General features: G+C 50.7%; 1 protein-coding gene across 2 annotated transcripts; it reads right to left on the bottom strand.

Moving 5' to 3' along the window:
* Nucleotides 1-2095: 2095 nt before the first annotated feature.
* Nucleotides 2096-14638, bottom strand: PFDN4 (prefoldin subunit 4). Of its 2 annotated transcripts, none has more exons than XM_052650805.1 (4): nt 14528-14638; nt 5162-5269; nt 4088-4228; nt 2096-2483 (listed from the first exon to the last, which is right to left on the bottom strand). In XM_052650805.1, the coding sequence occupies exons 1-4, from the start codon at nt 14549-14551 to the stop codon at nt 2352-2354; spliced, it is 405 nt and encodes a 134-aa protein (XP_052506765.1). In that variant the 5' UTR covers nt 14552-14638; the 3' UTR covers nt 2096-2351. The 2 variants fall into 2 exon arrangements, with proteins under 2 accessions (XP_052506765.1, XP_052506764.1); XM_052650804.1 differs by lacking the exon at nt 14528-14638 and adding an exon at nt 13165-13552.
* Between the last annotated feature and the right edge of the window lie 1137 nt (nt 14639-15775).

Raw genomic sequence — 15775 nt, 5'->3', positions numbered from 1 at the left:
TCTAAAGTGGAGGGAGGGCTCAGCGTGAGATGCAGTGAGTTCTGTCTGCAGCCTTCACCCAACCTAGTGAGGTTACTAACAAAAATAACAGAAGGCTGAGGGACACTTCAGAAATGAACTTAAAATGGGAGTCAAATATTTCTGATGTGCTTTATAAATTTACTTCACAGGTGAAATTTGAAGACAAGGTAGAAAGTCAGCCATTCCTCCCCACCATGAAATCTTTGTTTTCCCGTGTTAGGCTTATTTGCTAACGCGCTGACTAAATTCTCAATCCTGGCCGGTTACACGATTCCGTTTCCCGCACATCAGTCAGCAGAGCCTTCGCTGTTAAAACTTCTGAACAGTTCGGTTTCAGCCAGCCTCTGCTGGGTCTTCCAACTGGCCCTCCAGACCCATCCATCCATCTCCCCATGGGCGCTGGAACAGACTGCCTTCTATGGACCCCCTCTGGATTCCGGCTGCCAATGGTGGGTGCCCGCTGGGTTCTGGAGGGAGAGTGAGGTCAGTGACCAGTCCACGCTCCATCACTGCAGGGATGTCCCGGGCCAGCTGCGCCTCTCGTCAAACGAAGGCAGCCCTGCCTCGGGACCCGGAGGAAAAGCGGTGGCTGCTCCTCCCCCAACACCCGTGGGGACACTACACTCCTGGTGTTTACCCTCCAGCTTTGGAACCAGGCTCCAAGTTTCTCCAACTTTCCTCATTTGAGGGAGAGTGAGTGTTGGTTGCTCAGTCGTGTCTGACCCTTGCGACCCCATGGACTGTAGCCCACCAGGCTTCTCTGTTCATGGGATTCCCAGGCAAGAGCACTGGAGGGGGCTGCCATTTCTTTCTTCAGGGGACTTTCCCAACCTGGGGACTGAACCCAGGTCTCCCGCACTGCAGGCAGATTCTTCGCCATCTGAGCCACAAGGGAAACTCGAACTTCAGGGTGTTATCTATTTCCTGGTACATTTCCGAGCCTCACAATTGCAACCAAGTGCACAGAAGAAAAAATATCCTTGTGACAGTCATTTTCTAGGATTTGAATATGCTATTTGAGAAAATTTGCAGCAACTTAAAAGCATGCCTTTAGGTCATGAAGAACTTTAGAATTATGCATTCTACTTTTGGGCTTCTTTGATGGCTCAAACAATAGAGAATCTGCTTGCAGAGCAGGAGACCCACATTTAATCTCTAGGTTCACAAGATCCCCTGGAGAAGAGAATGGCTACCCATCCAGTACTCTTGCCTGGAGAATTCCATGGACAGAGGAGCCTGGCAGACTCTAGTCCATGAGGTTGAGAAGAGTGACTGAGTCTCACACACACACACACACACACTCTCTCTCCCCCTACTTTTAAGGCTGAACTGTTTCTAAACATTTAACCAAAAAATACATATTCAGTGTTCAGCCTTGAGAATTAAAAAATGACATTCCCTCTAAAACTCTGGACAGTTAATCTTGGACATCTGCTCATTTTTGCATTATGAGGCCTCCATTGGTGTTTTGGCATATCAGTGCCATCTGCTGGAAAGTTAGTATAATTAAGTCTTCTAAATCCCGAAAGGGTTATCTTCGGGGGGGCGGGGGCCAGTAGGGAGTAAATGTACTCTTTAAGGAAAAAAGCCTTATTTTTAAATACACAGCTGCTTAACTTCCACATCATTATCAATATAAACCACAGTTAATTAGAAAGCACTAAAATAAAGTCTAAAACGTAATTTAAAAAAAAAAAAGAACCTAAACCTCTCTTTCTTCTGGTTCATCTCGGTTGTTCTGCTCTATGTATGAAGCTCAACATGCCTCAACTTGTTTCTGCTTCATCTGGACTCAAACCAATACATGTAAGAAATGTATATACTAAGATGTGATATATACTGCACATATTTAAATAAAGCATACGCGTATGTTTTAGTATAAGACAAAGTGTCAGTTGGGAAGTGAGTAAAAAGAGACAGACAGATGCACCATGGGATGAAAGCAGTGGTTTCATCATCTCAAAGCGGCGGCTGAAACAGACACAGATACACACCGTGATGCGAGTGACTGTCAGAATCTTCTTGGGAGTAAAAATGGCACAAATGTTCTAAATGACAAATAGAAACGTGGAAGTCTGCTTAACTGATTTTAATAACATGACACGAAGCCCCTACACTTGATATAATTGTTCTGCAAAATACATAGATGAATACTGTCTTCTTTTAAAAATATAAAATAAATAAGCAAGACGTGAAAATAGGCAAGTTTCCATTAAATAAATGAAAATTTAAAAAAAAGTTTTGCTTTCCATTTCATTTGAAGAAGGGAAATTATCATTTTAAACAATATTCAAGTTTATTAAACAAATTAAAAAAATTTTATAAAATGTTTAACTTTCATCAGCTTCAAGGTTTATGTTACTTCCAAATTTTGCATATAACTGAACTTTCAAATCTGCTAACACCCGCTGAATTGATTCCACTCTGGATTCTAAGGCGTCAATTTCTTCTTGCAAATTTTTCTGTCAAAAAAAAAAAAAATTAGTTTAAATTGATTCTATTCAATTGGATGATTTCTGAGCATCTGTGGATGAAGTAACATCTGGGAAGAATTTTAGGTCAAACGCTTCCTGAACTTGGACATGCAGCTAAATGACACTGATGATACTAAATGATAATGATTAAATCTAAACCAGAAGTCCGGTTGTGGGCATGATCTGTATTTGCTTATTACAGAGTAAGTCAGGCTCTCCTCAGTTCTCGCTGACTTGAAAGAACAGAGTAAAATAAAATGAATGATCATATCCCAATAAAGAAAGAATGATATAGAAATATTTTAGGTAAACAGTTTACCATGGGCCTGCCTTCTGACACAGCCTCTTTCAACTTCACAAAAATAACTATGGAGCTAGAGCAAAGGATAAAAATCCACATCCCACTGATAATTACGAGTAACAACTTGTCAGAATCCGGCAGGTTCCCTAACTACGAGGCCCCTGGAGTCAGACTCCAAAAGACCCGTAATGAGAGTCTCATTTGTGACAGAGGAGCTTCGCCACACAAAATGCACAGACATCAGAAATCCCTTCCTGGCCAGGGGCAAAAGGGTTTTTCCTAAATATGACAAAGAAAAAATGGAATCACACGAAGAATACCCATACCCATTAACATCTGGCAAAGAAGATGTCTAGTAGCAGCATTGTTAACATGTTAGACACCTGGCCAGTGGTTCTCAAAGCGGGGCCCCAGGTCACCTGGACACTCATTAGGTCCCCGGGGCGCCACTCCAGGCCTCGCGAATAAGGAATTCTTGGCGCTGGACTCAATAATCTGAATTTGTAACAAGCCCAAATGTTGTCAATGAATCCATACTCTGACCTAGTAATTACACTTCTCTGATTATTTCCTTAAAGAAACTTCCTAAAGGTGAGCATAGATTTAATAAGAATGTTCACCACAATATTCCTACAGAAAAATAGTGAAAACAAATTAATGTAAGAGAGGACAGTGAGCTGAATCAAAGTCCTCTAACACGACATCAAACAGTCATCAAAAGTGATGCTTTTAACACACATGTGGCCCCAACAGGTTCCCGGGGAAGACCTACTGGATAAAGGAACATTGAGTGGAACAATGAGATACTCCCACTAGGATGCTAACTGACCAAAATGTGAAGCAAAAATACGCAGAGGAAGAGAGCATAAAAGAAACACATGCAACTGTTTGTCCTGGGTGAGTAACTCTGGGTCGCGGGATTACGAGTGATCATCTTTCCCTGTTGTATGATATTCTGTACTTTCTGGAAACTATTAACTTAGGCCACAGCTTCTGGGCTCAAAAGAGCATTCCCTTTGTCACTCTGAGTGAGTCCCATAACCTCTCTAAGACTCTATTCTTCTTCAACTCTAAACTGGGATTCCCACAGATATGCCACAGAGTCATCCTTGAGATTAAACAAAATCATGTTTACCAGCATTCAGAGAAGGCCTCGGACACTGGAAGGGTCCATGAAATGTGAGCTAGCATTCCTTATTTCCCTACACCTATAATTACACATTCTTTACAATGACATAAAACCCTAATTTAAGAGTTAAACTTCACCCTCCAGGGAGAGATTTCAACATACCTTGGCTTCTTCTAACATTTCTTGTGTTTCTTCTTGAGAATGACTAATGAAAACATCGCCAATCTGATAAGGTATCATTAAGCAGTCGTCATCTGCAAGCATGATGTCCTCACAGGCATCTTCTAAATTCTGGAGTTGTTTCTGTATATCAGAAGTGAACAGCAATGAAAAATGCATTCAAAATTACCTAATAGAGGGTAAAACACACTTGTCATTTGGGACACCCACACTCTAAGAGACCCTTTCACAAAGGAATTATCACACTAAAATAAGAGTGTCTCACAATTTTTGGACGGCATTTCCCACAGAAGCACACAGGAGCACACGAACACACTGTCCTCTGGATAGCTCCAGATCGCTCCACGGCCCCTCGAGCGCACCGTGGGGGAATCCACGGCCCCTCGAGCGCACCGTGGGGGAATCCATGGCCCCTCGAGCGCACCGTGGGGGTCTCCACGGTCCCTTGAGCGCACCGTGGGGTCTCCACGGCCCCTCGAGCGCACCATGGGGGTATCTACGCCACTCGGAAGGCCTCCTACTTTGCTTCTCACCGTGGGAATTCTGCCTTCCAATAGCAGACTAAAAACACGAACACAAACTCACCTTTCTCAGCTCTGCTTGATGCAAGCGAATAATGACATAAATTCCCCTAATCAAAGACACTTGACCTGGCCTTCAGCCCAGGCGAGCTGCCATGAGAAGCGGGCTCTGACATGCAGGCCAGGGGTGGGCAGCGGCCCAGAGTCCCAAGGACGGCGGGGCAGAGACCCCCCTGAGGAGGGCGCAGCCGGCTCTGCATTAGCGGGGAAGCAGCAGCCCCATCACCGGCCCAGGCCTCCGTGCAAGGCTCTGGGACCTGCTCTTCGACCCTCAGCCAGAAGGCACGCCCATCAACAATCGGCCCGCGCCCACCTCCCTCAACTAACACCTTCCCTCTTAAACTAACTGGACTGTATTATGTGACTCACAATGCGGAGCCCAGGACCGCTACAACCACACATGACTGAACTTAGTTATAAAAAGCTACAGCAGGAAGAGCTTTCATGGTTCTTAAATAAGATCCAGTTTCAATACCTTTTTTACTTCTATTTCTTCCTTCAGCTCTGTGATCCTACTTGTATTCCGTGCAAATTTGTTTATCTTTTGTTGATCCTCAAAAGTGACATTGACATCTTCTGCAGCCTGAGAAAACATTGAAATGTTTTGTAGAATTAGTCTGAATGGAGCGATCAGAGGTTAGCTTTTAGCACAATTCTGAAACGTCTCGATAAACTGCTTGTCCTCGGAGTCCAGGACTACAACAGGTAGCGGCTGTCACAGACACAGACCCTACCAAGCTGCAGTGCCGCAAGCTTAGGATTCTTCATGAGGCCCAGACCCTCTCCTGATATGCTATGGAATGTCTAATCTGCAAAAACATTTCAAATATAAACAACTGAGAATAAATCCTGGATCAAGCCAGTCAACTTTTGGCCTGGAGCAGAATTTCTCAAGCTGGAACATTCTTTCATCAAGATAATCCAGGGAGCAAAAGTGATGTGCTAGCTGATTTTGGTAAATGCCTCAGACTAGTTTATTCTCTAAGAGTTAAAACTTGCTCAAGCTTATTGAGGCTATTGGAAGTCTGACCATTTCCATAATTTTTTAGAATCTATTTTTAATTGGATGATTGATACTTGCTTTACGTTGGACACCTGATGCAAAGAGCTGACTCAATGGAAAAGACCATGATGCTGGGAAAGACTGAGGGCAAGAGAAGGGGACAGCAGAAGATGAGATGGTTCCAGCAATCTCAATGGACAGGAGTCTGAGCAAATTCCGGGAGACAGTGAAGGACAGGGAAGCCTGGCGTGCTGCACTCCTGGGGTGGCAGGGTCAGACACGACTTAGTGGCTGAACAACAGCTGCCTTACGTGGTTGTGCTGCTTTCTGCTGTACAACGTGAATCAGCCACAAGTACGCAGATGTCACCTCCCCGTGAACCTCCCTCCCACCCCGCCAGGCTGTCACAGAGCACCAGGCAGAGCTCACGCACTTAATTTTCAATCCAACTGATACACTAGCATGAGGGTCACTATGCATTTCAGTGACTACAGTCCACACACACACAGTAAAAGCTCACGTTTGCTTTAATGTAGCACTTACGTGTCTTCACTATGAATAAGGTGTTGCTGCTGCTGCTAAGTCACTTCAGTCATGACCGACTCTGTGCGACCCCATAGATGGCAGCCCACCAGGCTCTCCCGTCCCTGGGATTCTCTAGGCAAGAACACTGGAGTGGGTTGCCATTTCCTTCTCCAATGCAGAAAAGTGAAAGTGAAGTTGTGAAGTTGCTCAGTCGTGTCCGACTCTTAGTGACCCCATGGACTGCAGCCTACCAGGCTCCTCCGTACATGGGATTTTCCAGGCAAGAGTACTGGAGTGGGGTGCCATCGCCTTCTCTGTGAATAAGGTGTAATTCACTGAAAAATGAAAAAACTTGAATGCCGAGTTCCAAAGTACAGCAAGGAAAGAAAAGAAAGCCTTCCTCAGCGATCAGTGAAAAGAAATAAAGGAAAACAATAGAATGGGAAAGACTAGAGATCTCTTCAAGAAAATCAGAGATACCAAGGGAACATTTCATGCAAAGATGGGCTCAATAAAGGACAGAAATGGTATGGACCTAACAGAAGCAGAAGATATTAAGAAGAGGTGGCAAGAAGACACAGAAGAACTATACAAAAAAGATCTTCACGACCCAGATAATCACGATGGTGTGATCACTCACCTAGAGCCAGACATCCTGGAATGTGAAGTCAAGTGGGTCTTAGAAAGCGTCACTATGAACAAAGCTAGTGGAGGTGATGGAATTCCAGGGTAGCTATTTCAAATCCTGAAAGATGATGCTGTGAAAGTGCTGCACTCAATATGCCAGCAAATTAGGAAAACTCAGCAGTGGCCACAGGACTGGAAAAGGTCAGTTTTCATTCCAATCCCAAAGAAAGGCAATGCCAAAGAATGCTCAAACTACTGCACAATTGCACTCATCTCACACGCTAGCAAAGTAATGCTCAAAATTCTCCAAGCCAGGCTTCAGCAATACGTGAACCGTGAACTTCCAGATGTTCAAGCTGGTTTTAGAAAAGGCAGAGGAACCAGAGATCAAATTGCCAACATCCGCTGGATCATGGAAAAAGCAAGAGAGTTCCAGAAAAAACATCTATTTCTGCTTTACTGACTATGCCAAAGCCTCTGACTGTGTGGATCACAACAAACTCTGGAAATTTCTTCAAGAGATGGGAATACCAGACCACCTTACCTGCTTCCTGAGAAGTCTGTATGCAGGTCAAGAAACAACAGTTAGAACTGGACATGGAACAACAAACTGGTTCCAAATACGGAAAAGAGTATGTCAAGGCTGTATATCGTCACCCTGCTTATGTAACTTATAGGCAGGGTACATCCTGTGAAATGCCGGGCTGGAGGAAGCACAAGCTGGAATCAAGATTGTTGGGAGAAATATCAACAACCTCAGATATGCAGATGACCCCACCCTTATGGCAGAAAGTGAAGAACTAAAGAGCCTCTTGATGAAAGTGAGAGTGGAAAAGTTGGCTTAAAGCTCAACATTCAAAAAACGAAGATCATGGCTTCTGGTCCCATCACTTCATGGCAAACAGATGGGGAAACAGTGGAAACAGTGACAGACTTTATTTTGGGGGCTCCAAAATCACTGCAGATGGTGACTCAGCCATGAAATTAAAAGACGCTTACTCCTTGGAGGAAAGTTATGAACAAAGGTCCGTCTAGTCAGGGCTATGGTTTTCCCTGTGGTCACGTATGGATGTGGGAGTTGGACTATGAAGAAAGCTGAGCGCCGAAGAATTGATGGTTTTGAACTGTGGTGCTGGAGAAGACTCTTGAGAGTCCCCTGGACTGCAAGGAGATTCAACCAGTCAATCCTAAAGGAAATCAACCCTGAATATTCATTGGAAGGACTGTTGCTGAAGCTGAAACTCCAATACTTTGGCCACCTGATGCAAAGAACTGACTCACTGGAAAAGACCCTGATGCTGGGAAAGATTGAAGGTGGGAGGAGAAGGGGATGGGATGGCTGGATGGCATCACCAACTCAATGGACGTGAGTAAACTCCGGGAGTCGGTGATGGACAGGGAGGCCTGGCGTGCTGCAGTCCATGGGGTTGCAAAGAGTCGCGACTGAGCGACTGAACTGAACTGATGTGATTCATGTGGTTAAATCGGTAAATAAAATTAGACAGCATACATGACAAAGTATGAAATCATATTAGTAATAGCTAACATTTACTAGAGAAGGGAATGGCAGCCCACTCCGTTATTCTTGCCTGGGAAATCCCACGGACAGAGGAGCCTGGCGAGTCCACGGGGTGGCAAAGAGTTAGACGCGACTGAGTGACTAAGCAGCCACGTTCCCCGAGCCCTCACTACGTGCCCAGGGCTTGCTGAGTGCTTTATTGCCGCTGCCAGTCCTCCAATCAGCCTTAGCAAGCAGGATCTTCAGCACCACTCTTCTACAGAAAGTGTGGCACAGAGAGGTCGAGGGGCCCAAAGCCACACAGTGAGCAAGCAGCAGAGCCCAGCGCCGACCCAGCCGTCTGGCTCCAGAGCGAGGCAGACCCGCCAGCACTCAGAAGTTAAAGGCAGAAGTGTGTGTGTGTGAGTGTGTGTTAACCACGCAACCACACATAGCCAGAAGGGGCAGGAAGTCCTTGGCTTCAGAGTTTCAAAGGCAGACCAGGTTTTGTTTTTTTGCTTCCTTCCCCATTTCACTTGTCTCTTTTAATTTTATTAAATAAAAAATGTTTTAATTTTATATTGGAGGATAGTCCAGTGATTAACGAGGGACCACATATTTTTTAAAGATTTTTATTCCTTAGAGTTTCCCCTCATTTAAAAGATAGGAACAAGGGCACGTGGTCACCATTTACAGGAGGAAACAGGCTGCCTCGGCTTCAGCAAGGACTGTGGGCTCTGTTTCCAGTAACGGCTCACAATTACCGCACCACACCCCGTCTTTCCAGCTGGTCTCTTATGACCAGTGACTTTTCTTTCTTTCATTTGACAGGCAACCTGCTGTCTCAAGCAGTAGGGAGCTTAGCGGTCAGAACAGACACGCAGACTCCTAGGACTCAGCCCTCCCCTGACCCAGGCTCCCATCGCCCAATAAACATGCATCAGCCTCCTCAGAGACCCAGTAGGTATCTTGGGAAAAAGTCCTTTACAATGGGATATACATATTGCTTTGAATGTTCAACCTGGTGCGTAACTCTTATGAATACGGAAGCTGGGCAACACTGAGCTACACCTGGTGCGTAACTCTTATGAATACGGAAGCTGGGCAACACTGAGCTACACAACATAGAAGCTAAAGCGAAGTCCACACACAGATATGCTGGCATTCAAGTCATCTCCCCACACAGGAAGTCTCAACTCCCTACCATATATACAGTTAGACAGCCAGAGGGAGTCTGCTGTATGACGCAGGGAGCTCACCCCCGGGGCTCTGTGACAACCTGGAGCAGTGGGATGGGATGGGATGGGAAGGGAAGGGGGTTTCAAGCGGGAGGGGACATGTGTATACCTGTGGGTGATTCCCGTTGATGTATTGCAGAAACCATCACAATACTGTAAAGAAACTATCTTCCAATTAAAAATTAATGAATTTAAATTAAAAAAAAAAACAAGTTTCAAGTCTCTGAGCCAACAGGGAACAGAGAATTCTAGAGTCCCCGCTTCTGCTGAATGTAAACACGGAGTCTTTTAAAGGGTGAAGATGTATTTACAGATCACCTATCACGGGCAGGCTTTCACAGGCTAATCCCCGGGAAACCCCACACAGGGTTCGCCTGGAACACAGCTGAGGCTTAACACAGTTTCTGAGGCTGCATCTGAAGCAGGTTCAGTCAGACTCACCGACGAGGGCTTTCTAAAAAGCTGCAGAGTCTGGCCACCCGCCTTCTATCTTTCCAAAGCAGGTGGTTCCTGCTGTAGCCTCAGCGAGCAGCAGCCCCCACCACACCGGACCCCAGCGTTCACTTCTGTAACAGTGGTTTTCTCCAGGGGTTAAGGGCTGAAGCTGGGGTGTGAGGCCAACACCCACTGCCTAACCCGCGGTGGAAAGAGGCAAGTCAGCACCTTCCCTGACTGCAGCTTCTGTTTTCGTCTCACTGATCTAGACCACTCCTCTGCCGCTGGAGGCCCCACTTCGGCAGGGAGGGAGGAATTCTAAGCCGGGAGTGCAGGCTGCGAGAAGTCCATCTGCTCCCCGACACTGCGTATGACACGCGGTGTGACGTGCGCATTCTTCTGGAAGGGTCTTCGGGGCTTTCATCTGTTCTTACAGGGACCCACGCCCCGAAAGGTCAGGAGAAAAGCCAGATGTAGTTACTACCGTTCACGAAGCCAAAACCACTCAAGGAGGAAGCAGGCTTTCCTAGTACTGGAGGCAGCACAGACTGGTGGCAACAGTAACAGTGGCTTCAAGTCCAAGCAGACGCAAACCACGGGCGACTTTTTCAGCTCTCTGGAGCCACCCCAGGTTGTCATCTGTGAAACGGGGAAGCTATTCCCACCTTCCAGAAGAGCCAGAACCAAGCAGAGGGAATGGGGATGGAGTCACCTTCCCGTAAACGACAGCTAAGTGATCTTCTGAATAATGTTTGCCAAAAATCATTACAAAGAACAGACCCAGATCAAGGCAATCCTGCTAGGCCTAAGAGAAATGTGACCGCTCACGACTTCAGGTGAGAATTAACCCCCCGGCAGTAGGGCTGCACCCCTGCCGGGAGCATCAGCCTCAACCGGGGCCCCGGGAGGAAGGGACCCATCCTCGGTCGCGCTCACCCTGAGTCTGAGACCCACAGCTGGGCCCCTAGGGTTCCAAAAGTCCTATAGGGAAACTCTGGCTAATTTTAATCTGCTTTAATTTTTGTATATTAAAAGTTACCTACCCAGTTTTTACAATACAAAATTTTGCATTTTTTTTCATCTTTCATATGAACAATCATTCATTAATTTAGCATTTCCTAAACGCAAGAAGGGCTTCCTTGGAGCCTCAGTGGTAAAGAATCCACCTGCCAATGCAGGAGACCTGGGTTCCATCCCTGGGTCAGGAAGATCCCCTGGAGTAGGAAATGGCCACCGGCTCCAGTATTCTTGCCTGGGAAATCCCATGGACAGAGAAGCCTGGCAGGCTACAGTCCATGGGGTCTCAGAGACGAACATAGCTTAGCAACAGGGTAATGTGAGTCCCCTCTCATGAGCACTGGCAAGCTTCCATTCTAATAGAGGAGCTAGGTGAGAAGTAAGACTTTCTGCTAGATAGCGATACGTGTGATAGTGAAAGCAGAATAGTTTAAGGGGTGGGAGTGTTGGAGGGCTTCTTGGAAATGTCAACGGTGGCTTCTCTGAGGAGGAGACATTTGTCCTCACGATGTATAAACAAAAATCAGACTGCAGTCCCCACCCAGACCAAGAACCAGGTCTGAGAAAGGAGAACTTTGGAGATGTTAGACTGAATCGTCATCTCAACTTCTCACCATAAATAGTCACAACCCAGTGGATGTTACAATACTCAGTGTAAAGCACTCCAGACTGCAAGGAGCTCTTCTTAAACTCCGAGGGCTGTCCTACGATACTTTGCTCTCACCATGTGGCAGGCATGTGTCTTCTCTGAGAGTCAGCAGAGAGGAAGACGCATATGTCGCTGACCTGTTAGAAACTGTCCGCAGTGCCAGATACACCCACAGGAAGATGCTGCACCTGTGAGAGCCTTCCTGAGATAAAGAGCCTTGTGTCTGGGCCGTCACCTTCCCCTCCAAGAGCCCTCTGCCATCACAGTTCAGCCTGCTCCCGCCCAATTCCCTCCCTCCTGGGCATCTTTTCACTGAATGCACCCAGGCCTCGGCAGGAGGCACTCCCAACCTCCTCTTGCCCTCCTCATGGAATCCGACAGACCACATCTTCTCGAGAAAGCCTTCTCTGACCTCAAGACAGACCTATTCCAGCCCTCATTTCACAAGCCCCTTTCTTTCATAGTCCTGCTCAGAGTTGCAAATTCAACAGCTTTCTGTGTGACTGCTGATTAACACCTGCCTCTCCCCAAGGGTGTCATTCCACAAAGCTACAGGGAAAAGGAGATAAAACGTCATTGCTAGGCCTTCCCACGTGGCTCATTGGTAAAGAATCCGCCTGCCAATGCAGGAGACACAGGCTCGATACCTGGTCCAGGAAGATCCCACACGCCTCGAAGCAACTAGGCCCGTTTGCCACAACTTCTGGGCCTGTGCTCTGGGGCCCAGGAGCCAGAGCCACTGAGACCAGGTGTCGCACCTACTGAAGCCCCAACATTGTAGAGCTCACGTTCCGCAACAAGAAAAAGGCCACGGCAACGAGAAACCCCTGCGCTGCCACAGAGAGTAGCCCTGTTCTCTGCAACTAGAGAAAAGCCCGCTACCGCAACAAAGCCCCCACAGCCAACTGAAAAAAGAAACGTCATTATTGCTCATCAGCCTTATCTCCGTCACCTAAAACAAAGTGGGCCACTGACCACACTCAGAAAGTCTATTGAATGAACGAAAGGAAAGTGCTGTTCATCAGAACTTCTGCGATCAAGCCCAGGGTTCAAATCATCCTTTGACCATTTCCTCGACATTTGCTTATTTTTTCTGTACCTCAGTTTCTACATCTGTCAAGAGGGGGAACCACAACTACTATCTTCCGTGGAGTTAAAGGTCATCCGAGACAGAGGACTCCATACAAACAGGAAACAGGCCAGATGAATCCCGATCAGTTTCTCAATCACCAAGGCCCTAAACTCTCCTCTCGAGCCCAACAAGAATTTGTGGAGGACAGACCAGTAGGACGAGCGACTCGTCTTGGTTTGCCTGGAGCTGTCCCGGTTTCAGCAACCCCTCTGACTCGGGCAACTCTGAACGGACTGGTCACCCCACACCAAGAGCAGGTGGCTAAAGGCTGTGAGGCGGTGCAGAGCCGAAAGCAATCGAAGCACACTACCACGCGGTCTCAGAAGTGGACTGAAGGAACCAGACGAAACCTACGGAGCCAGTGCCTTCAGCCAGCGGACTCGCATCAGACACCATGGAAGTTAAACGCACGGCCTCTGGAGGATGAACGTCCATGTTTATTTATTTCAACCCTAACCTTGCCTCTGTGGCTCAAGTTCTTCCCTTGCAAAATAAAAATAAACGCAGCATAACCTTGAAAGGAACAGAAGACTAACACAACGTGTGGAATGTGCTCAGACCGGCGCACAGCACAGCCTCCGTGCAGCAGCTGGTCTCTCTGCCCTGCCCGTCTCCGTGTCAGTTTCTTTCTACGCGGGTAGCAAGCATCGGTAGACTTACCGAGCGATAAGCCCTGAACAGGCGCTTTGCTTGCTTAGTAGGGTAAAAGGTGGGCTTTGGGGAAAGACAAAACTAAACGTGGGTATGCACACGGGTTCTGCCTATTAGCTGAGTCACCGAGAAGCCGCTCACGGCTCTGTTTCTCCGTCCGTCCCCGGCTAGACTGGAGGGAGCGGAGGGCGCAGGCGGGCGGCCGGGCCTGCGGGGCGCGGGGCGAGGACGGGCGCCAGGGCTGCGGGCTCCGGCCCTGCGCGCCGACCAGCCCTGGGCCTCGGCTCCCCGGGCGCCGGCGGGCCCGCGTGAAGCCGCGAGGGCTGGCTGCACGCCGGCCGCAGCCGGCCCCTCCGGCCACAGCCCGCGGCGGGGCCCCGGCCTCTCCAGGGCCCTCGGCGCCGCCGGGCGGACCCTGCTCCTCCAGGGCGGGCGGCCGGGCCTGGGGACCCCGCGGCGCCGGGAGCCGCCCCGGCCGCCGAGCGCCCAGCCCGGCCCTTGGCCCCCGGCCCCCCGCCCCGGCCCCCGCCCCGGCCCCCGGCCCCGGCCCCGGCCGCCCGCCGAGCCCCCGGCCCCGGCCCCCGCCCCGGCCCCGGCCCCCGGCTGCCCGCCCGGCCGCCCGCCCGCCGAGCCCCGGCCCCCGCCCCGGCCCCGGCCCCGGCCGCCCCGGCCCCGGCCGCCCGCCCGCCGAGCCCCCGGCCCCGGCCCCGGCCGCCCCGGCCCCGGCCGCCCGCCCGCCGAGCCCCCGGCCCCGGCCCCGGCCGCCCGCCGAGCCCCCCGCCCCGGCCGCCCGCCGAGCCCCGCGCCCCCCGCCCCGGCCCCCGGCCGCCCGCCCGCCGAGCCCCCGGCCCCGGCCCCGGCCGCCCGCCGAGCCCCCCGCCCCGGCCCCGCCCGCCCGCCGAGCCCCCCGCCCCGGCCCCCGGCCCCGGCCCCGGCCGCCCGCCGAGCCCCGCGCCCCGGCCCCCGCCCCGGCCCCGGCCCCCGGCTGCCCGCCGAGCCCCGCGCCCCGGCCCCCGGCCCGCCCGCCCCCCGGCCCCCGCCCCGCCCGCCCGCCGAGCCCCCTCACCGCCTTCTTCATGGTGGCCGCCATCTTGGGACTGCGCTACGGCGCGAGGCGGGGACGGCGGCCGAGCGCACCCGCGGCCCCGCGCCCGCCCTCGCCCGCCCTCGCCCGCCCTCGGCCCGGACCCGCGGCGGACGCGGCGCCGGCCCCACATCCCCCCGGCCGGGCCTCCGGCTGCTCGCGCCCGGGCTCGGGGGGACCTGCAGCCGGGAAGGACTTGGTACGCGCCAGTTAAAGGGGCAGGCACGCCTGTGGGCCGACAGAAACCGCGGGCGGCGCGGCTGCGGCGCGGGCGCCGGGCAGCAGGGGGCGCCGGGCAGCAGGGGGCGCCGGGCAGCAGGGGGCGCCGGGCAGCAGGGGGCGCCGGGCAGCAGGGGGCGCCGGGCAGCAGGGGGCGCCGGGCGCGGGCCCCGGACAGCGGCCTCCCGACGCGCGGAGGCGCCTCCCGGACGAGCGCCGGGTAGGCGCGGGGAGGGGCCTGCCCTGCCGGGCGTCATTCATTCTGCGCTTACTGTATACGTGCACACGTACGCCTCTCGACTCTTCAATGTCCTTTTTTTGAGCGGGGGAGGGGAGTCTTTACACTCTCAGAAGTCGTTGACGACCCCAGAGAACTTCTGTTCTATATTCATCCATACTTATCACATTAGAAATTAAAACGGAATTTTTGAATGTACTTGTTAATTTAAAATAATAAAACATCCCTTCCATATTTATCATAAGCAACACTTTAAAAGAACCATATTTTCCAAGAGAAAAAGGAATATTAAGAAGAATGGCATAGATATACATTCTTGCAAATCTCTTTAAGGGCACTTCCTGGCAATGTGTTGTTTAATTGACACAGATGAAGAAAACCTGATCTCACACAGATATGAAGTTAGAAAAAGGAGGCCCTCGGAGATCCCCTGAAAAAAATCTCAGGGACAAGTTTGAGAATTGCTCTGGACAAGCGTCATTTCCCATAGCCCCAGTTTCCTCTTTGGGAAATGGGGATTTGGGCTAAGTTGCTTCAGTCGTGTCCAACTCTTTGCAGCCCCATGGACTGTAGCCGCCAGGCTCCTCTGTTGGCGGAATTCTCCAGGCAAGAACACTGGAGCGGGCTGCCATGCCCTCCTCCAGGGGGAGAAGGGGGCAAGGATGCCGGAGAGCAACCCTGCTACCCCGGCACAGCACTCAGCCCCACGTGGCCCTGCCGGTCGCGGCCCCAGCTGCGGATCTCCCAGGTCGACCCCGTGCACAGCTCACATG

The sequence above is a fragment of the Budorcas taxicolor genome, chromosome 13, assembly GCF_023091745.1.
Source record: "Budorcas taxicolor isolate Tak-1 chromosome 13, Takin1.1, whole genome shotgun sequence".
NCBI classification, from domain to species: domain Eukaryota; kingdom Metazoa; phylum Chordata; class Mammalia; order Artiodactyla; family Bovidae; genus Budorcas; species Budorcas taxicolor.
The sequence above is the reverse complement of the archived record's forward strand: the minus strand, read 5'-3'. Positions and strand labels throughout refer to the sequence as shown.

Bases quoted from the DNA above. Each gene is read 5' to 3' on its own strand.
- PFDN4 (XM_052650804.1), bottom strand. From the start codon at position 13,245: ATGGACGTTCATCCTCCAGAGGCCGTGCGTTTAACTTCCATGGTGTCT. The intron at 4,229-5,161 runs GTATTGAAACTG...TCTGATATACAG, and splicing joins AAGAAATAGAAGTAAAAAAG to AAACAACTCCAGAATTTAGA. The intron at 2,484-4,087 runs GTATGTTGAAAT...TTTTTTTGACAG, and splicing joins AAATGTTAGAAGAAGCCAAG to AAAAATTTGCAAGAAGAAAT.